The following is a 22,750-nucleotide window of genomic DNA, read 5'->3' as shown; positions in this document are numbered from 1 at the left end:
GCACTGTTTTCCCTGCAGATTTCTGTGAATAGCCATCGTTTCCTTTGTTTTCCCTTCCAATGTATGCTCTCTGTGGAATTCCTGTTTTAATAAAAATCCATTCATAATGAAGTTAAACCAATTATTTTTCAATGGAGTGCTGGTATTATAGTTTTTAAAGCAGTGAATGTCATCTTGCTTCATTGCTTCATTGCTATTCTGACAGCACTGACTTAAATAATGAGAAAGCCAAAGCTCACAAAGTTGTAGGTGCAGTGATTGAATTACATGCAGCCTTAATCATTTTGTTTTACAAATTAACTTACTTTCTCACTACAGTGAAAGCTATGGAAAGGAAAGCAGGCATACTACACAGCTTCTAGAGGTTAGGAGAACATGTAAACAAATACTTCCCTGGGTTGTCATTTATGCAGAGACCAAGCACCCTTTACCTTGTGCAGTGCAGCACAGTGCAGAGATGCCAGAGCTGACACATCTCTGTGCAGGCAGAAGTCCCTGGGACAGAACTCTGAATTCACACTATTCTTTGGCTGAGCTAGCAATCCATGCAACAATCTAAGCGCTCCTAGGGAAAAGGAGGCACTGCTTAGCTCCTTTGTTTCTGGATCTGTAGCTGCCACAGCTAGCTGGATCATGCATCTTACATTGCTTTATAGTTTGGATGCACCTTTGGTTGCATATGGGAGTGGTGAAGAAATACCAACAAATTTCTGTTTATCCTGGTTTACTAAAAGCTCCTTTATCCTCTTTGGGAAGACTGTCTGTGTGCAGTAATGCAGGACGGGTAGTCAGTCGGCTTTGGTGGAACCTAAGGACTTCTTCACTGAGAAGGAATGAATGAATAGTGTGAAAATTGTATTGCAGTGTCTGTCCAAAACCAGTGTTGTGTAATGGAGCTAAGCATTGTGCAGTGAAGCCTTTGCTGGCAAGGCAAAACACAGTGCTGGGTTTTGTTTCGAGTGTGCATGCATACAGATTTCTTTCCCCTCCCTCAGGAATTTATTTAATCACCCTCTTTTTCATTTTCTGAATTAAAACACCATATTGTACAACCAGGACTTAGCTTTTGCAGTGCTTCATAGGGTGATGTGTATAGTATAGCATTTAACTTCTTCCACTGCAGAAGTTGATATTGCTTATATAACATGAATAAAATGCTGTTCAGATACAGCTGAGAGCTGCTTTAGAGGGAAAGCAGTCAGGAAAGCAGCTGATTTCTCTCTTTCAGCCTCTGTCTTCTGTTTTTCCCCCTGATATACATAGTTGAAAGGGAGAAACCTGGTAGCTGCTTTAAATGCAAGCTGAGAGAGAGGAAGAGAGACAGCGTTGGTTATTCGTGTCAGATTTTCCTTTATCCTAGGTTAATGACTCGACTGCCATTTCACCAGCTTCAGCATGAAATGATGTCAAGGAAGACTCTATTTAAGTGCACTAATAAAGGCTGAGTAACTTGGGACTCACCAGTGGGTCACAAGCAAATATAACTGAGAATTGTGTGTGTTTACGACTTTCTGCCTGTGTTAGTAAAACTTTCTTGTTGCTTGATAACTGTTAGCAGCTCCAGCTCAAGTCTGAGCTCCCATCACTGAGAACTGCATGGCTACCCGTTTTGTTATTCCCAACCAATATTTGGAGTACAGTACTTTGTTGTGCAGATACTGATGTTCTGAAGATCAGAAGGTACAGTCTGATCTCAGGGTTCTGATGGTGTCTTATGCCTCTTGACTTGAGTGCTTGTTATTCCATATTTATGCAGGTTCATTGAAACGTGGAAATAACAATTGAGCATGCTGCAGTCAGACAAGGTTTTTATTTCAAGTCTGTGTTTTTATTCAGGTTTCAACCAGTGCCATCTTTCCAATCTGTGTCTGATTTTTTCAAAATGAGCAAAGCAATTAAAAGCCAAGCAGCCAGGGTAGTTGGTTTGATCTCATATTCAATTCTTCCTAGAATAGAGGAAGGTAGCTGTGCAAATTAACACAGAGAACAGTGGTGTTTATGAGGCACTGCTCTCTGGCAGCAGGCCGAGCAAGCTCAAATCAGAATATATTACTCTAATCCCCAAGTCCCCACAACACAGCCTTCTCTTTAGCTGTTACTGGCAAAAGAGAATTGGGATGCTTTAATGCTTCTTGTTTCTGATGTGTTTCCAAATAGCTGATTTTTAACTGGGAGCAGCAGGCGGTAACTGGAAAGTTTGTTTTGTTTGTGTTTGTTTATCTGTCTTAAATCAGAGAGTGGCAGTGTGCATAGCAGCAGGACAGCATGCATCACAAGTGGTAGGAGCTGACAAAACAGATAGGTGCTCCATGGGGTGAAGAGTGCTAACATGTTGAGTCACCCTGCCATCTTTTATGTGTGTTTGCATCAAGCAAATCCCCACGGAGCAGCAGGCTTGTTTGCAGAGCCCCACTGGCTGAAGGTGTGTTTGAACAAGGCTTTCCCTTCTCCCGTGCTTAAGCAACACTTTCCAAGTCATGGTTTGCTTTTGTGTCCGTAGGGGAAGCTGCATGACCCTCAGCTAATGGGAATCATTCCGAGAATTGCACATGACATCTTTGATCACATCTATTCCATGGATGAGAACCTGGAGTTTCATATAAAGGTAAATGCAGGGTGGCACGTTATGTAATGGGTCAGCTGAAAGAAGGCACAGCTAGGGCTGAAACTGGATTTTGGTTAGAGCACATGGCTGCAGAGTTTTTCCTTTCTCCTACCTGTGATTCAAACTGCTTTACTGAGGACATTTCTTAGAAGATGGTGCTCTGGGCATGTGCATTTCAATAATGCATCTGAATACCTCTGAACCAATTACTGATGTGCTGGAAGGAGTAGTTCTTCTTGTACTGGGAGCATTTGAGCATACACATGAAGTCACTGCTACATGAAGTGCAGACAGAAGCAACCTCACAATAAACCATCTAAATATTTGAGTAGACTGTAGAATGTAAAACGTTGAGCTCTTCAGAAGAGACACCTTTGAATTTTCATAGAAATGGTTTTTGTAGCAGTGACACTGATTTCTTTTCATCATCTGTAAAAGTCTCCTGTCTATTCCTATTCTGCATGATAACATTTTGATGCTAACAGATGGGGACCCCCTTGTACAAGACACCAGACATATTAAATTCCTGTCCCAGCAGAATTTTATCACTCTATAAATCACATTCTGCCAGCACTGAGCAGTTTTTGTGGTTTCCTACCCTAGCTGACATCTATGAATATTGTAACAGAAAAGCTGCCTAAGTAGCAGTGAATGAGTGAGTGATGATCAAGGAGCTGTCATTTAGAGAAATGCACATTCTGTCATTTGGAGCAAGATTATAACCAAACTGTCACACTCTTTTAATAACTAAGCCAGCTCAGAAAACGAATATCAATTTTTTCTCCCTCTAATTGAAACCCATTAAGAACTGGGAGGGGAACTTGATGTCTCCTGCATGTGTGGGTCCACAGCAGTGTGTATTAATGGGATGATAGATAGCACGTGAGCTGAGTGTGGGTGAGCCAGACTATTGAAATGTGTGGTCCAAAAGATGGCTTTAAATGTGACACAAAGAAAATGCCCCAAATTGAAGCACTTCTATATTTAATAGCAGTTGTCAAAAACAAACAAACAAATATATAACATTCTTTTTCACTTGAGATAAAGTGATACTTTACTAGGTGGTTAGAATTTATGGATACCTGCAATTTAGCCATCTGGTACTGGATTTGCTAAATAATCCCTAGGTAAATCTTAGTTCTGGTGCAGTTAGGCACCACTCTGACAACACGTTCCTGTTTGCCCCTGTTGGAGCTGAATGCCCTTTTATTCAGATAGTCACTCATTCATTCGACTTCTTAAACTTATTTTCTGTTCTTTATCCCAAGCACAGTTGTCTCTTTCTGTGACAGAGAAGCTCGTTTTCCATTTGCTGTTTGAGACTTGATTCAGGAAAGAGCTTCTACAATATGCTTCATTGTAGAGTTTCATTTAACGGGTGTAAGTCAGGCTTGTGTTAGTGGCGTGTTAAACGACGGGCTGTGCTGTCTGCCTTTGTGCTGGAGAATATTGCTCTGCCTCTTGTCAGAGGTGCCCTGCAAGTGGTGTCACAGCAGTGCAGTGGTGAAATGATGCTAACTGGGTTACACTGATTCTTTTCAATATTTCTGTGTCCAAATGTACGAGGAAGCTGGGTTTGTCTGAAGCTTTTTGACATGCATTCCTGATGAAACAGCGATAAACAGGGAGGTTGTTGGCATGCAGATCATTCAAAAGAGAAAGATGCAATTCGAAGCATGCAGGAGATGGGTTTTACTTTTAGTTTGGTGCTTTTCGTTTGGACAGATAAATATAGGTAGAAGCATTTTTAAACTGCTGGAGTTTAAATCCATAATGCTTATGATTCTTTAATTAGGTTTCCTACTTTGAGATCTATTTGGACAAAATAAGGGACCTACTTGATGGTAAGTTTCCCATTTTGTATGTAACTACGTGGTGGTTGGTTTGCTTTGGGGCTTTCTTCTCCCTTCAGTTCTGTCTTTGAGTGATTTAAGTTGAAGTTGTGTGACTGTGACTGGATGTTTTTCTTGTTTGTTTGTTTGTTTTTTGTTATTGTTTTTCCCTTTGCTTTGCTTCCCTTAGGTGGAATTTTATGGGAGATAACCATTTGTGTGTCTGTATGTTAATAAAAGTAACTTAGGCTTTTTGGAATCAGCCTGAAGACAGAGAAATGTAAATCGTAGTAACACTCAGGAACATCTACTCAAGCTTTTTTTTGAATTCCCATGAGACCTTCTGATTCTTTTTGAATTTTTGCTGCTTTGAACAAATTCGGATCATTTAGCCTTGATCATACCAGGACAAGCAGTGAAGCAAAGGTCTTTTCCATAAAGGTAACTATAAGGAAACAGGTACAAGATCTACAGAAAAAGAAACAAAATATATGCACAGAAATAGCATTAGTTAATAAGGAGTAGGCAATTACTACACTCTGCGCTGACAGATGTAATACATTCAGAATATATTTAATATATTCAGAATATTTGCATTTTTGTGTCATGTCTGTATTTGACACAGTCTTATGTATGGAATGTTCCTCATGGTTTCCATCTTTCTTTCTAGTGTCAAAGACAAACCTTGCTGTACATGAAGATAAGAACAGAGTTCCATACGTGAAGGTACGTGGCGAAGATGAAGCTGAACCTTTCATTTTTCTCAGGCAACAGACATATACATTCATTTATGCTTGTATACCTCTGTGTTTACTGAGATGATTCAACTGATGTTCTGTCTTGAATGCTCAAGCAGTATTAGATCCTGAATCCAAACAGTTTCTTGAAATATTAATGGGCTTGAATCATTTGTTTGCTTTGCTTTACTGACTTCAAACATTTACAATGTGTACTAGTGATGTTAAATTCTCAGTATTTCTGTGTCTGTTTCATGTAGAATATGAAAGAGAACATCTTGAAGAATTTTTTTAATACTTTGTCAGTGTAGTCTTGCAGTATTTTAGAGCAGATTTGTTGGGCTGGGATTTCACGTAAACTGATTTATGACTTCCTCATAATGTGCCCTCAGTTAGATACCATATATTTCTTGTGAACATATGTGAACCCTAATAATGTACATATGATATCATTCTGTTTATTCTGACCCTGGACAGGGTAAAAATAGTAAGATAGTTCCCTTACTAATATTGCAGAGAAAGAGTGCTCTGTCTTGTGGGGATCGAGAGAGAAAAACTAATTTGGATGCATCATCTCACCCAAATTAGCAGTAGGCATATATGCTGTGCTGTTCTTTATGTGCTGTGTCTGGAAACTCTCTTCTGTACATTAGGATTTGACTGAGTATTTAATTTTGGAAAAAAAATGCTCTCAACTTTTCCCATCAACAGCTGCTGAAAGTCGTACCAAGGCAGGTGTGGGTCACTGCCTTGCTGGTGGTTGGGTCTGGTGTTGATGATTCTTCTTCTTATTTGATCATCCGTGCTATAGACTCTTGATGGCATTTGGAGTACTCGTGCTCTTCTAAACTTTTCTTGTGTTTCATTTCCAGGGTTGTACAGAAAGATTTGTATCTAGTCCTGAGGAGGTGTTGGATGTCATTGATGAAGGGAAAGCTAACCGCCACGTGGCTGTTACAAGTAGGTGTTCTGTGGGCTTACAATTCTTTCTCTGTCCATGATGTTGAACACACATTCTTATTGCAGTTCTATATCAACACATCTAAATAGTGTTATTGTATCACGTGAGATTTTTCTGTGTGTGCTGTATACTCCTGAAGAAGCACAAATGGAGAGAACCTTCCTTCCTTTCTGTATCCCTGCAATGCTATCTTATTTTACTGTCACTGTTAATCCTTTTCATACTATTTCTGGTTCAATTTCATTGGTTTGGGGAAAAGATAAACTTTTCTTTAAGAAAAAAAGGGAGGGGGGAAAAAAACTTTTTCCAAGCCTGTCATGTATTATGGTTCTGGTTAATTTAAGTCTTGGTGGAAGGAACTAAGAGCTTGTTCCATGGTCTGTGGGTGTGACATGCTGCTGTCCAGGACTCCAATGAATGGACTCTTGTGCTTGAATTTGTTAGGCATTGGATAGCACTGAAATATAACTTCCTGTCACTTACACAACACTTTTAAAATGTGATTCCTCTGCAGATATGAATGAACACAGCTCTAGAAGTCACAGTATCTTCCTTATTAATATTAAACAAGAAAATGTGGAAACTGAGAAGAAACTTAGTGGAAAACTGTACCTGGTAGACTTGGCTGGAAGTGAGAAGGTAGTCTTTCTTCATAAAATGTTTGGAGATACTGGTGAGATTACTCAACTAAGCATGTGCATATCAAAATCTCCCTTGGCTGAGGATAAGCTTGCTTTGTTGCACTTCCAAGAGCATCTTTAATTGTTGCACTGCCCCATCTGCACTGACTTGCCAGTAGCTGAGCCTGACTGTTGCCTGCTCTCTCGGTAGGTCAGCAAAACTGGAGCGGAGGGTGCTGTTCTTGATGAAGCTAAAAATATCAATAAGTCTTTGTCTGCTTTAGGCAACGTGATATCTGCCTTGGCAGAAGGAACTGTAAGTAATCCTGTTTTGTGCTGGTTTAGAATAACTTTATTTATCTTTCTTTATCATGCATATAAGAAATAAGCTACGGTTTCAGTTCAGAAAGAAGGAAGTATTGGTTTTTCAACCACAATCCAATAATGGTTTTAGTATTCTACTAAAGATAAAAAAGCAAATTGCTAGTGATTTCACTTGAGTGGTTATCCAGTGCAATTCATCATAGCACAATCAAAACTACTGCACTTGAGGACTGTATGCCTCAAAGTTCATTAATCCTGTTGTTGTTGACTGATATTCTCTACTGCTATTTAAAAAAATTGTTCACGCATCTTATTTGTATTTTGATTAGAAAACTCATGTTCCATACCGTGACAGCAAAATGACCCGGATACTTCAGGATTCCCTCGGTGGAAACTGCAGAACCACCATTGTTATATGCTGTTCTCCTTCTATTTTCAATGAAGCAGAAACAAAGTCGACCCTGATGTTTGGACAGCGGTGAGTCCTACTTGGCACAAAGATAGATAGCTCTCATTGGAGCTCTTCCATGTGTTCTGAGCCAGCTGTGCTGGTGGCAGTGACATGAAGAGGCGTTTTTAAATGTGGAGGTCACGATTTCTGAAGTTGTTCAAAAGACAGAACTGAAGAACTTGAGCAGACTGTCGCTTTATTCTGTATGGTACCAGTAAAAGAAGTATTAGTGTTGGCCAACAGCTGCTCTACTTTGGAAAGTATGAAGTGTTCTCATAGTTCTTTAAAGTTTTGTGGAGAAGATAATGGTGTTGGGCAGTTTTCTGCTGGCTAATTCAGTGGAAAACATTGGGTATTGCTCTGCCTCCTACTGCTGTTGTTGCTTTTAAGATGTATCTTCTCCTTGAATGCCATCTCACTGATTATTGTTATGGTTGCAAAAAAATATTTTTTTAAACTGTAAATTCAGAAAACTGAAGAATGTGGATGCAGTGTAATGCTGGCAGTTTTGGTAGATGACCATGATGGCTTTACATGTTGAGAGCATCGTTCATAATTTAGGAGCAAGCAAGGATTAACAAAATGTGGAAGTGGTTGAAAGGAAGATTTTATTTGTGTGTGTATCATTGGATGTAGTCATATGAAATACATTTGGAAAGGTTGCCAAAACAGTCAGGCTCATTACATGATTCCTTTTATTGTAACTAAAGAGAATTCTGAGAGTCATTTGCTTTGTGTCGTATATATTTATTTGCATGATAGCAAAATGAAGAAAATTCTAGCAGCTTAAGATTGTTTGAGAGATTATTTAACAGTTTGTACGATAATTTGATTTATCTTGGTCAGAAAATAGGTTGTGTCTTCCACTTGGCATAAGTTTTGCATTAAAATTGACACTGTTATGGTGCATTTTACATAGGAAATTAAAATCTTGTATAAAAGACAAATCTGGTAATCTTGTATTAGTTCATCTCCCCGCTGTAGTGTTTAAGGTGAGCTCTTCCTTGGATTTTCCTTGGATTTTGTTGAAGGAAGATGAGCTCTGTAATGCATTCACATAAGAGCATACAAAACTACAGGATGGACCCAAAGGGCATAGAGATGCAGTTGGTGTAGCCCCTCTTAATGGACAGCTGTGGGGATTAAGGGTGATGCTGTAGGTTAAGGCTGGCAGACAGTTCCACAACGCTTTCCCCATCTGGCAGTGCCAGAAACAGGATTAACTTGTCTGATGCTGGGATTTGTGCAGGTGGGGAAGGATCTGTGCGCAGTCAGGTAGCTGTACATAGCCTGGATTCCTCTGAGCTCTGCTTCCTATAGCATGGAAGTCAATATAAATTGTTAACGACTCTCAAATACAGAGATTTGCTGATTTTGTAGGTGGCAAAAGTTTAAATATTTGCACGGATCGCAGTTGAAACCTCCCCATGTAGAGTTTTCTGACTTCAGATGGTTTCAGACAAGTGTGGATCTTGTACTTCTGTAAAACTAACGAGCATTCCCAAAATTGCTGCTGGCTCGTCCTGTGTAAGTCTCTGGTGTCATGGTGTCTGCTGTGGTTAAGAAGTAAAGCTGCATTTCATTTTAAATTGCAGGTAGGCACTGTGATGGGTTTCATTCTGTGGGCTCTGTGCCTGCAGGTAGAGTCTGAAGTAAAAGGAAAGGTGAGCAGTAAGACTTAACAGTTCAGAGTAAAGGAATTACAGGGCCATGGAGCATGGATTTGTGTGTGTGGCTGCTTTTAAAACCTCTAGATTCATGAAGGGACTTAATTTTGGTCTGCAGTGCATGACCATACTCCAGGATCTCTGGGAACTTGTTTGCATGGGTACTGAGGGATCCGTATGCAGAGGAAGTCCAGTTTCTGTATTATTCCAGCTCACATTTCTCTTGGTTTCATTTCTCTTTCCAGTAATCAGTAAAACTTGCCTTTCTGTTTGGAAAGCAAAACCATTTTCAGACCTCCTTTGCACATCCTGGCTAGCAGAGCTTGGACTGCAGTGACAGGACAGCTGAGAGCAGCAGAGGGAGTTCACCTGCTATACATGCTGGCCATCCCACCACAAACAACCATAAACCTCGAATGCAAATCATGTGCTAGAAATGCTTAACACTGTTAGGAGGAGGAAGGTTTTCTGTTTCTAATTTATAGAAGTGTTCCTTGCTGAGGACTAGGATGTCAGCTGAAGGAAGTGGGAAGAGGGCCGCATTCTTTGCGAGGCAGCTTGATTAGTGAGTAATGTGTTGGTCATTTTTAGTTTTCTGCTTAGAAGCTATAGAGTTGTGCTGAAACAGGAGGTCCTGGGGAGCATTTAATTGTGAGGAAGGACATGCAAAGAGGAGGGCTGCTGATGTGCCAGCCCTGCAGAGGAGCACACTTGCTGTACAAGCAGAGTGTTGTCTGTCAGCACTTCCAACAGCAATATTGCTGTCTGTGGGGAATGGTTTCATTTCCAGGCCCTTTGGCTGTGACATTCCATTTTTCTGATGTGACAGCATTAAGGGCTGAGTAACGTTAAGGGAAAGGTGTGTGACTCATGGTTGATTACCAGATCCTCCATTTTGCCAAGCAATAAAGAAATATCACCATTAAAGTAAGTGTCGGGGTAAAATTCATCTTCACAGACCCAGCTGCAAATTCATGGGCTCCTCTGTTAGCAGTGACTTCTTCTTCCTTCTTTTTTTTTTTTTTTTTTTTTTGGTGTTTTTATGTTGTTTTTAATTGTAGTTACTGCTGCATGCTTCATCCATCAGCAGTGCAATGCAGTCAGTGTGTTTTATGGTGTGGCATTTTTTCAGTGAGTAGAAATGTGGGCTTTTAGCAGAATATAAGACAGTACGTAAAAGCCAACCATTAGGTGTCTGCATCTTTCTGAAGTACAAGGTTATTTTTAAATTCTTCTAAGGTAATTAAACTTCTGCGTGCCACGTAGTGCAAGTCACACACTAGTGCAAGTCACACTTTTTGGCAACCCTGCTTGTGGCAGAGGGGTTGAAACTGGATGATCATTATGGTCCTTTTGAACCCAGGCCATTCTATGATTCTGTGATATTGAGAAGGTGATTCAGAATCATTAAGTGAAGCCATGAAGGAGATAGAAGATCATGTGCCCTCCCCAGGGGAGAGTTAGCCAGTTTATCTATAGCTGAGGGCAGTTCCTTGCACTGGCACTTCAGCCCACCACAAACCATGCTCTGTTCTTCCATTACTTAAACAGAGACCAAATTTCTCCTGTGTTTGCTAACACTGGGTATGTCCGGAGGGGCTCAGACCTGAGCAGTGAGGAACAAAGATCTGCAGCTTTCTTCATTCCTTCTGATTTGTTTGCTTTTCTCCTTTAAAAGTGGTTTTGCTAGGGGAGATGCTGTGTGGTTTTTTCCTGCTCGTTTTGCATTTTCTCTTGCAATCGTTCAGGTTTGTCTGGAACTGAGCAGTTTCACAACAGTGAAGTGGTGGTGATTGTTAAACAGATTTGGGTTTGGTGATTTTTGCCTAGTGGTGCAGCAGCCAGCTTTGCTGCCTACAGAACAGAAGTGCTTCCTCAGCCAAGCAGCAGCCCAGGTAGCAATCAGCGACCCATGGCTCTCCTCTGCTTCCCTTCTTCCACTGAGCTTTTCAGCCTAAGCCAGAAAAAGCTGTAAATAATGAGTTGGTGGCTTTCTTAGCAGAGAAGTAATAACCAGGCTTGTTTTTGTCAGTTATCTAAAGACAGTTTCTTGAGCTTTTCATTTCAGAAGAAATCTGCAGAGACAGATCCACACGTGACTGAAGGCAGAAAAATCCTATTGAGGCTTAAATAGAAATAATATGAAAGTAGTGAGGTGCTGGAACAGCTGCCCAGAGAGGCTGTGATGCCCCGTCCATCCCTGGAGGTGTTCAAGGCCACGTTGGATGGGGCCCTGGGCAGCCTGGGCTGCTATGAAATGGGGAGGTTGGTGGCCCTGCGTGTGGCGGGGGGTTGGAGATTCATGATCCTTGAGGTCCCTTCCAGCTCCATTCTGTGATTCTAGGTGGTAACACTACTGAGGTTCTGAGAGAAAATGGAATTGTGACATTGTATTTCAGGAAATAAACTGCAAATGTTTCGTAGTTTTCCTTGATGTAATACAAAAATTTCCAAATCCCCTATTGCTGCATTGAGATAGAAGTTGCAGAGCAGCTGACGCCTATTTTTGTTATGCAGAGCTAAGACCATTAAGAACACAGTCTCTGTGAATCTGGAACTGACTGCAGAGGAGTGGAAGAAAAAGTACGAGAAGGAAAAAGACAAAAACAAGAGTCTAAAGAATGTTATCCAGCATCTGGAGCTGGAACTGAACAGGTGGAGAAATGGTATGTGTGGGAAAATGGGATTGGGTGTGTTTTAAGGGCAGGTTTGAGTTATGTGTTAAACTCCAAAGCACACAGCCTGCTTAGCACCTTTGGCCACACTGCTGCCTGTTGCTGGCCACAGACTTGGGAATCCTGCTCCAACCCTTCTGCTGAGCTTCCAGTGCCCTGCACTGGAGGTGCATCGATAATTCTCAATACTGTTAGTAATATTAAACTAATAAGAAAAGATAAAATTTCATTTTCTACAGAGAACTGTGCTTCTCAGGCATGAGAATTGGTTCCATTTTGCTTCAAAGTAAGATTTTTTTTTTTAAATAATTAAATTTAACATTGGAACAAGTAGTGCTCTAGTACAGTGACTAGGAATGTTGTTGATGAGAAGAATCACCTCTTCTCTGCTTTTCTGGCTTCTAAGTGAAATCTATCTAAGAACAGCTAGCGTTTTTCATAGAAACATGAAATTGCTGTTCAGGTTAAGGTACAAGATGAAGTTCCATTTGATAAGGTGGAAGGATTTTTTAATGCATACACACTAATTGCATAGATTTATATAAAATACAAAAGCTTTGACAGATAATTTTAGTCAACCATACTTTTAATTTTTCTTCCTCTTCCACTTTTAGGAAGAAAACAAAACCAAACCCAATCCCCTAATAAGCAACAAAGAAATGTGTGTCTCTAAAACCAGGACATACCAGACCTGCATTTCTCTCACACCCTGAAATCCCAACAAGCCCACAGCAGTGAAAGGCTGCTTCCCTGGAGTAATTTTTCCTTTCCATATTGCTTGTCATCTCAGTTCTATGTTTTGATGCTTGCAGCAGTTCAGTAACCCATTGCATGCCTCTTGCTCGCCAGCATTGAGAACAAATATGTGATTTAATTATTAGTCACAAATTACCTTGCACTTGTCAAGTCTGCTTTTGAATAACACAGATAAAATCTCTGCTGTCCATACTAAAAAGATAATGCCTGTCCCTTATGGGTGCAAAGCAGTGTCACTTTCTTCCACCTCACTGTGCTGTTTCCTTGCCTTTCAGGTCAGGTAGTGACCTAATGGTTGCTTTCTGCATCTTTCTCTGGGGGGTTGGGCCACGTTAGCACAGGGGATATTTCTCTTATCCACATGGTAAAATCGCTATGGAGACGGTCGGTCTGCTGTGTGCGTTGAGGAGCACTGGGAATTGTTGGCACTTTCATGATCTGCATTTCATTCTGTGTTTGCTCAGTGTGATAATAATTTCAAGAATTTCCTTCCCATCCTAGGAAGGATCTTTAAGAAAAACCTGTGCACATCCATCCTATATGCAGCTTAAACACAAAATGCTGCCTTTGTTGTTTTGTCTAAATACACACACTGCCTCTTCCCCTACATCTTTTCTCATCGGTGTTACCAAGCCATACATCAAATGCATTCAACATATTATTGATTTCTTGTCTGACCTTGTGGAATAACATCATTTGGAAGGGTACTGTATCAAAGGAGGCTCTTTCCAAATGAAATTGTAGCAAAAGCTGTATCTTGAGTATAGAATACAAGATGAATGCATAAATACTCCAGCACTGTAGCTTGTCTGTATATTCAGAAAATAAAAATAACATTACAGCAGAAGGTGGCTGTGCCCTGTTCTCTCTGAAGGAGAACTTCTGTGCACAATTAGGTTTGTGCCTTACAGCTAGAAGGATGATGGCCTCCTAGCATTTGTATCAAATTTATGCTCTTCTTCTCCTTTCACTTGTGGTCTGAAATACAAAGCTGCTGTGTTCAACAAAAGGAAAATCTCAGGGTCCTGCTTGGGAGGCACCCGACTGATGCTCTGCAGTCCAGCCATGCTACTGCCCTGCATGCCAGCTCCCCTGCTCTGGATGAGCCCACCTTTCTTGCTCTGTTCTACTGAAATGCTACAGAGAAAAAAATCATTGTATATTTTGCTCTATATTATCACTGAGTCATTAGCAGCAGGGCAAAAAGTATTTCTACAGCAGTGTTTTTAGCGAGTTCATCGTGCTTGATTCCGAGTTTCTTCTTCCTGGCTTTAAACTTGCAAAACCAATCTTCACTGTTTGTTGGTCATTGTTTTTCCTCCCCTGTTTTGGTTTGCTTTCTGGTCTGAAGCAGTCTGCCTTTTGGTTCTTGATACACTTGTCCTTTTTGCATGCTTCTGCCAGTGCCCACACTGTTTGGGCAGGAAGAATGCCCCATAAAGCCATATGCACTAAAATATCGTAGCTTTTCATAGAAGTGAAAGAAATCTCTGCAGAAGGGTTTGAATGTAGCCTTTCCACACCTTGAACAATGCACACAGCATTCAGCAGTTAAGTCTCTCACTAGATTAATGAATGTAGATTCAATTTCTGGCATGAGCAGCTTGCCTGTCCCTCTTCACTGAACTGCAGCAGCCTTGTAATTGGAATGCTCTTAGGTTATCTAAGAGAATACTCCTCAGAGAAAATAATTTTGAGAGAAGATGTGTAGGGATAACATCCTATCTGGTATGCATAGGCAATGTCTGAACATTGGTCTGTGCTATTTCATTTTAGATCTGACAAGGCAGAATGTGAAGATTGGTTTAAATGCAGCTGTCTTGCTTGTGGTCCTGGTGCTCGAGCAGTTCATTATGGGGGAGGGAAAGCTAATAAGGCAGTTGGAAATCTGGAGAGGAAGGGGCACTGATTGTCTTTAGCTTTAGGCTGGAAGTCTGATTTTTTTATTTCCCCTTCTGCTAATCCACAGAGCTAATCCCTTGTATAACGGGCCCAAGTGAAAGGGAAGTCAGGAGTTCAGTGCTTTCAGTGGCAGCCATTCAAACTGCTGCAACATTTGGTTTGATTGTTTTTCTAACCCTGGAGGTTGCATGGCCATCTCTCTGCACCTACCTTTCCCCATTACCTTTACTTACAGCAGTCTCAGTGGCAGGCCTATGCCCAGATCACCCTTCTGGCTGTCCCTCACCCAGGACTGTTGTGGGATGCCTGTGTTTTTGGCCTCTCCTGTGCCCTGGGTTGTAGTGACCACGACTTGTGTACCTGCAGGAGAAGCTGTGCCTGAAGACGAACAGATCAGTGCCAAAGACCAGAAGAACCTGGAGCCATGTGATAACACACCAATCATTGACAACATCACACCTGTGGTTGCCAGCATCTCAACAGAGGAAAAGCAGAAGTATGATGAGGAGATTGCCAGTCTCTACAGGCAGCTGGATGATAAGGTGTGAACATTAGTTTTGACTCCATTCTCTGTGTGTAAATGGAAGCCAAAGCCAAGATGGGTGGGTTTCATTTTTGGTGCTAATTTTGTGTCCTAGGTGTATAGTTTGAATTGTTCTTTTTCCTCCTGGCAGAATGCATGCTCAGCAAACTACCACTGTTCCAGTCATGGAAAAAAGAAAATTAAAATATATATATATATAAAATAAAGGGAAACTATATCTTCATGTTTACCAAATAAAAGAATTTTGAAGAAAAAGAAAAACAAAAGCATCCCTTGGGCCTTTTTTGTTCATCTTGTTGTAGCCGTGAGCACTCTCTGGAGTGCAGGTGGCTTTTTTTGATTTGCACAGCTTGAAGCACATTATTGGCACTTAAAGCTATCAGCAATACATTTACTGAGCACTTGCCATTAATGGCTTTGGCTTGTGTGAAGATAAGAAGTGGAGAAAAAGGCATCCTATAAACATCGATTGTGACGAATGAGAGCCGCCTAAAAGGCAAACTAGCAGAAGTTTTCAGGACAGCTTTAATGTTGAATCAAAACTCATTTTAATTTTCAAGTGTAATTAGCAGAAAACTACAAAAAAGAAGCCCACTGTTTCTTTTCTTTTGAGTAGCAAGGGGAAATTTTGAGCCTTACTTCTGCTGTGCTGTAGCGTGAGGTCTCAGCACAGTCTGTGTGCAAATGGCAAGGCAAGATGTTGCTGGCATTCAAATAACAGTTAAGGTCTTTAAGAAATTACAGCTTCTCTGGGATGGAGAAGACCTCCCCTGTAGTACTCTTGGAGGTTTCACTTACTGATTAGAAAAAGAAAAAAAATGTTGGTCTTCAAATGTAGCAAGGCCTGAATTATTCTTGAAGGAAGCAGAATAGGACTGTGTCAGAGTGGATGCCTGATTTGCATTACCTGAGAGAATCTTCTTTATTTTAAACCTGTTCAAGGTTTGCCGTGGCATTATTCTTACTAGAAAGGGGGAAATAAGAGCAATCAAATGAGACCTGTGAGAAGCAACTAAAAGCCTCCAACCCTATTTCATTGCAGGATGATGAAATCAATCAGCAGAGCCAGTTGGCTGAAAAGCTAAAACAGCAAATGTTGGATCAAGAGGAGGTAAGGAGGAAAACAACAAAACCAACCAAAAGCAAAATATGCTTATGTGACCCTTGTGTAGTGATTCTGTCACAGTTGTTGGCTAGGTGTGCTCATAGTAAGGTAGGAGAAACCCATGTTAAAGCAAGGTTTAAACTTCAAAATTTCCTCATATCCTCACAAGAGCTTTTCAAGCCTTGATTACCTCTGGTAAAGCCTACCATCCTAGTGGGAAGTGTCAGTGGAGATACCAAGAGAGGAGTGTGGCCAATCTATTTCATTTCAGAAATGTTTTTTCAGTATTCCTGTATCCTTTCAGGGCAGTAAGTAGCGAACAGATTTCCTAGACAGTATACAAATTGCTGCTGGTAATAAATGACTGATGTTCATTATTTTGGCATGAGCAATTAGAGAAAGGACCAAGAGAAATCTGTGAGACTGAAAAATCTCCTACTGGCACAGATTTGGTCCAAAATCTTGGATGGCTTGCTTCAGACATTATTGTGTTCATTGTTTCTATCTGTAAAGGAATGTTAATGCTTTTCTAGATGAGGAAAATGATCACAACTTACATTCAAAGTCATTTTCTTATCTGTCATTTGCTTATGGAGATTTGAAGACATAAAATGGTACTGATGCCAAATTACTGAGTTCTCCAAATGTGCTGTGATATTGAGCCAGAAACAATTTTATGCTGTTTATCAAATTGGGAGAAACTGGAGGAAGAATATTCAGATCAAGAATGTTAACCCTGGTGTGGGAGTCACTTGTCTCTTGTATTCCAAAATACTGATCAGTGTTGGTGTGATTCTGTGGAATAATACCTGTTCCCAAATGTCTGAGCCATTTCAACCGTTTTTTCAGATGTTAAGACTACTCCTGTAAGTGAAAAATGATTCTGTCCCTTAATCTTCTGTCTTAGCCTTTATCCAGGCTAGCAGAAAGGACTTGAAAGGTTAGGTATTCTATGAGGGAGAGAACATATGAAAATGTTGGTTACTTGTTTGTGACTGATGTGCTACCTTGGGCTTTTATCCCCACTGAAGGATTTACCAGTTTCATTTTACTCCGTAATGAAGCTCTGTTCACTCCCCACAACCTTCTTTTGATTATTCTATGTTGCATGCTAGCCATGCCTGTGGCTATTCAGATGTAACATAATTCAATGTGTTCTCAGCAACACTTTTTTCTGATGTGTGTTACTTAGACCATCTCTCTTCTCCCATCTTTTTTACATTACTGCTCTCATCTAAACCTTATTTTTCCCCTCATGGCTTTTCTTGTGTATTATTTTCTGGGTGATCTGCATTCCTTTGTTTCACATATCATAGAACCATAGAATGGCCTGGGTTGAAAAGGACCACATTGCTCATCCAGTTCCAACCCCCTGCTGTGTGCAGGTCACCAACCAGCAGCCCAGAGCCACATCCAGCCTGGCCTTGAATGCCTGCAGGGATGGGGCATCCACAGCCTCCTTGGGCAACCTGTTCCAATATCTGGGAGCATCTGGGAGCTGGCTCCTCAACCTATGCCACGCTCAGTGTTACTTATGAGTATGCACATGTGTTTTCAATGGCCCAATCCTTTTCTTACCACTTTACCCCCATTTTTGCACCTGTTCCTGCTTGGCTTTGCTGTCTTACTGAAATCTCTGCAGGTGGTGTTGTGCCACTTGTTTGGAAGGCTAACCTGGCTCTCTGATTAGCTTGTTTGTCTCGTACCTTTGAAAGCTAATAAAGCAGTCATTTTTGTTTTCCCCTTCACAGGAATTAAGTAACATTTTTCAAGGTCCTGCCTTCCATGTATAAAGTTCACCTGTGCTGCAGGAGGGATGTGCCTGTTCTCTTACATCTCATGGTCAGCTCCTTGAAATATGTGCTGCAGAGCAGCTGTCTCGCTGTGCTTCTCCCTAATGAACTGGAGTACTTTTTTATGCTTGATTAAGCTAGCAGGTCAATTATAAACACAAGGCCTGCCCAGCTGGCATTGTGCTGATACTGGTGTCTGTTGATACCTTTTTGCCATTGGCTCACGCATCACTGCTCCAAGCATTTAGCTGCCAGTGCCTTTGCTTTGGGGCTGGGACTGCGAAGTGTTGGTTTCAAGTAAAGTCAGGTTCTGTTCTGTTCTCACAAGGACATGTTGATTACACTTCTTCAGGAGCAGGGAGTCTGTGATGTGAGAAATGAAGCTCAGAAATAAATCTGCAGCACTCAGGATGGGATGGTCCTCACTCCGGTGCAGCCTCTGCATTAGGCAGGATTCCTTTGTTAGGGCTGATGGCTGCAGTGTTATGAGGACCCTTTCTAAATCTTGGTATATTTTGCCATGTTGTATCACCAGGAATCTCCTGGGGAGATGTTTATGCTCTGGGTGATATATAACACTTCTCTTTGCTTGAAGTCGCAGCAATATTCACACAGAAATTTTCTTAAGTAAATGTAAATAATAGTTCCATCTGTGTTTAGTAGAAAGATTATTTTAAGCTATTTTGTTGTTTAAATATTTACATGCCATCTGGCTTTGGCAATTCAGTGGGTTTTTTCATAACTTGAGTGCACTTCTGAGGCTGCAGCATTACCACGAGATAAATTTCCCTTACATCTGAATCCTCTCTTCGCCACTTTGGTCCTCTGCCAGAATCTGAAGCCAGCTTGTTGGTTTCCTATTTTCCATAAGCACTCTGAGCCAAAAAGAGCAGTGTCTTCTCTGCCATCCTCCCTTTGGGTGGTCAGTTTGAGAGAGATGTTGCAGCTCATCTCCTGCAACTGAGTCTCTTATGAGTGTGGAAGCAGAGCATTCAAATTTAATACAGGTTGGAAGCGTCCACTAGTGTTTCTGAAGTCTGCATTTTCTTTAGTTAATACTCTGCTTCAGCAGATATGAGCGACTAATCTGTCATCAGCATCATGCTTCAAATGTTTGCTAAAAATAGCCATCAGAAGTTTGCTTATCAAAATATTCCTCTAATGCCATAAGATCCCTGAGGCCGCCTCAGAGAGCGCTTTTCGTGCTTCCTTTCAAAGCTGTGATTCTGTCTTTATGTATTTTACTTTGTTGTTCTTTTTTTTTTTTTGTCCCTGCTGCAGGATTGGATTGAGGGCAGAAAACTTGTTTAGGAGCTCTCGTATGGCTTAAAATAAGCTTCTCTGCCTCAGTCTTGTGTTGTAATAGGATTTGATTGAGATTTTTCTTTTCATTGAAGTTCAGGGCTTCCTTCATGAACAGTTATGTGGAAACTGATGTTCCTGGTAGAGGAGCAGGATTTCTTCTCTTGCATTCTGTCTTCTGTACACACGTTGCCTGCTCGTGTTTTGCTTTTCTCTTTGTCTGTCTCTGTTTTTGCCCTTTTCAGTGTTATCTTTTAAATGACTTCTCGGGTGATTTACTCTCCTGTCCTATCTGCCTTGCAGCTTTTGGCCTCCACTAGGAGAGATTATGAGAAGATTCAAGAGGAACTCACCCGTCTTCAGATTGAGAATGAAGCTGCAAAAGACGAAGTGAAAGAAGTCCTTCAAGCCCTGGAAGAACTAGCTGTCAATTACGACCAGAAATCCCAAGAAGTGGAGGACAAAACAAGAGCCAACGAGCAGCTGGCTGATGAACTGGCACAGAAGAGTGTAAGAGCAGGCAGTTTGTAGTGCTGCTTCCCTCCTCCCTCCTGACTCTGCATCTCTCCCAAAGATTCCCATAGATTTCCCTGATAATTATTAGCTTGTGCCATTTTGGGAAGCTTTCAAATGCTGCTGGCAAGTATGTTTAATAACTAGTATAAAGATTGGAGCAACAGAGTTAAAAGATCTGTGCTTGCTGGTGCTACCTTCTATCTTGTGTATTAATTAAGGGATACGATAAAGCTAATTCAGAAGCTGCTATACGAAAGCTGATTGCAGCTTGTGTCTCTGTTGCAAGCTCTGTATTTTGCACACCACGTCAGCTCCTGAGCTGAATGTGAGAACTGGCCATTTTGTGTTTTGATCATTTGAAAGCGATATTGTACCAAGAAAGATGTGAAAACCTGCTGTGTGCAAATTGCAATTCAGTTTGTATTTCTCTGGGCTGTGTGCTGCGGAACAGAGATCTCATACAGAGTAAGGGAATCTCAGAAAAATAAAATAGCTTTCTTCAGATGATGTATTGATTTTAAGGCAAAAAATCCAATCTGAGAAAAATCCAAATTGGCTTAACTAGGTTGGTCCATCCCTCACACGTACCGAGGAGGACGTTGTTAAGATGTCTGATTTCATGCATATCTAGCATTATAAGACTTTGTTATCCACTTGAATAAAACAGATTACTATGAAATCCATTTGAAAAAATTGAATTTTATATCTTCTATACCTGTTTCTCCGTGATTAACCTTCTTTGACATGTATTATGCAAATAAGATTCTTACAGGATTTACTACGTTTAATGGATCTAAAGTAGCCTTGTTAGCAAGTGAGTTGTGAAAGTGGATTATGGCAAGGTGGAATTGTGTGCTGCTGGAGTAGGTGTCAGTGCACGGAGCCAGCAGACACGTCCCAGGAAAATATAAGGCAGTACTGTGTAACCTAGATATCACGGAAGAACTGATGCCCTAAAGTGGCACTATTGAAATGCACTGAAGCAGGGAGAAATCTATAGAAGCACAGTTAACTCCCAGCTTCATCTCTGCTGCTTTATTCAAGCAAAGAGATTTGGGATGGTGAATTGTTTGGTGGATTTATCGTGTAAACAGAGAAGAAATTCTGTTTTATTTTGTTCCGTGAGATTTCTGTATGGATAGAGAGAATCTGAGGAAAGAAGGGTAACTTTTGCATTTCAATCTTTCCAGACGGTTCTGTCAGCAACCCAGAGAGAGCTGGGCCAGCTGCAGGAGCTCAGTAACCATCAGAAGAAGAGAGCCACAGAAATCTTAAACTTGCTGCTTAAAGACCTGGGAGAGATCGGAGGGATCATTGGCACTAATGATGTTAAAACAGTAAGTTGGCTGTCTTTATTGCTTCCCCCCAAGCTGTACCTCCTGCCATGTGAAAATTAGGAGCATGGAGTGTGTGTGACACAGCAGCCCTTCTCCCAGGACGTTTAAATCCTGGTTAGAGCACAGTGTAAAACACTGAAGAGATCTTTGTCTGGGACAGAGATTGTCAGTGTCTGTGCACATAATTACCACACTGACTCCCAGCTCAGTGTTTGGGGCCAAACTAATGCAGCCCATCTGTGTGCTGATGCATCTATTAAACTCTGCTGTCTGAGGCCTGGGCTGGGTTCTCTGTCCAAACAATGGACCTACTCCATAGACCTACTCCATAGTTAGCTGCCAGGAGCAAGTATTCCCAGAATCTAAATAATCATTACTGGAGAGATTTGGCTTCTGGGTAGCTTTCTTTTTGTTTGAAATTTATCCTAAAACTGCGTGCAGGTGAACTTGAACAGCTCTGAAATCCATACTTCTGTAGTGTCAGCTGTCCAGGACACCTGAGTGAAGGAAGAGATCTGCATGGAAACCTTTTTGTTTCTTACCTTTGAACATGAACATAAGCTGTCTTCACCAAAGAGCCCATGCTTTTGTTCTTCTTTAAAAGCATTTTCAGCATTAGTAAATTTGTGCTATGTGCCATTTAAATACTACAGGACACTAGGACAGGATTAACTTTTGTGTATTGGCAAATAGCCTTCCAGAGGATTCATTTCCTCTGAAGTTGGAAGGTAAGGACGAGGGGTGTAGGTTGTTGAAGCAGTAGAATCCTTGGTATCCGAACATATCTGGAGATGGTGTGAATTTTGGCCAGCTTTGCTTTGAAATTTGTCTTCTGTCAGGCTCTTGGCTTTACAGATCTGATAGAGAAGGTAGATGTTCACACTGATATGCTTACAGTATCGTAGCTGAACAAAATTCTAAGCCTCAGAGACTATTTGACATGGTCAGTGCTAAATGCTGCTGCCTTGTGTTCATGCAGATCCTGGACCACGGGACCAAATTTTGCTAGATGTTACAGCAACCTCTGGTGGCCGTTTTAATAAGAACTGTAAGAGGAAATCTCTGCAAATGGAGGCTGTTCGATACACATTTTTATAGCAACTAAGATGTCAGCATTTTGCAGGGCAGCTGTCTGTAAATAAGGCAAGATTGAAAAGGTTTTAGATGAACAATTTGAAATTTGTTGGCAATCAGCAGCTTCTCAAAGTATGTCTAATTTCAGACCAGACTGAGGGCTTAGAAGGCAGTAACATTTTTTGGGCTATTCGAAGAAGGCAGAGCACATGTGGTCTTCCCTTTGCTGCTAGAAAAAAGGCAAAACCAGATGAAATTACTGTCCATACACTCAAGAAGAATCTTTACAGCTCATCAGTGTGTTACGTGAATTAAGAAGCTGAAGGAAAATCATGAAGAGAAAGACATAAAAATCAAAGGCACTCTATTAACCAAGGAAGGAAGTGATGTTAAATAGGATGGTATTAATGATTAGAGATGAAGGGGATTAATTTGCTCTTGCCAGGTAAGATCTTCAGACCAATGCCTGTGTTGTAGACTGCTACTGAAGGAGCACAGCCATTCAAGAGCAGACTTCTTTAAGAAGCATTTTGAAAATGCTCTCCAGCT

General features: G+C 41.0%; 1 protein-coding gene across 1 annotated transcript in view; it reads left to right on the top strand.

The window, feature by feature from the left end:
• The window catches only part of KIF5C (kinesin family member 5C), a gene marked incomplete at both ends in the record, with an annotated part of 58,630 nt that overhangs the window by 22,902 nt on the left and 12,978 nt on the right, over positions 1-22,750 (top strand). Inside the window, 12 exons of the mRNA XM_079538862.1 lie at positions 2,501-2,605; positions 4,401-4,449; positions 5,108-5,163; positions 6,047-6,134; positions 6,650-6,774; positions 6,967-7,071; positions 7,409-7,557; positions 11,715-11,863; positions 14,897-15,072; positions 16,117-16,185; positions 19,578-19,784; positions 20,981-21,127. Coding sequence (XP_079394988.1) covers positions 2,501-2,605; positions 4,401-4,449; positions 5,108-5,163; positions 6,047-6,134; positions 6,650-6,774; positions 6,967-7,071; positions 7,409-7,557; positions 11,715-11,863; positions 14,897-15,072; positions 16,117-16,185; positions 19,578-19,784; positions 20,981-21,127 — 1,425 coding nt within the window. The remainder of the gene's footprint in view (positions 1-2,500; positions 2,606-4,400; positions 4,450-5,107; positions 5,164-6,046; positions 6,135-6,649; positions 6,775-6,966; positions 7,072-7,408; positions 7,558-11,714; positions 11,864-14,896; positions 15,073-16,116; positions 16,186-19,577; positions 19,785-20,980; positions 21,128-22,750) is intronic.

This window comes from Tetrao urogallus, assembly GCF_951394365.1.
Source record: "Tetrao urogallus genome assembly, chromosome: 8".
NCBI lineage: Eukaryota > Metazoa > Chordata > Aves > Galliformes > Phasianidae > Tetrao > Tetrao urogallus.
Note: the sequence above shows the minus strand (reverse complement) of the source record. Positions and strands in the feature narration are given on the sequence as shown.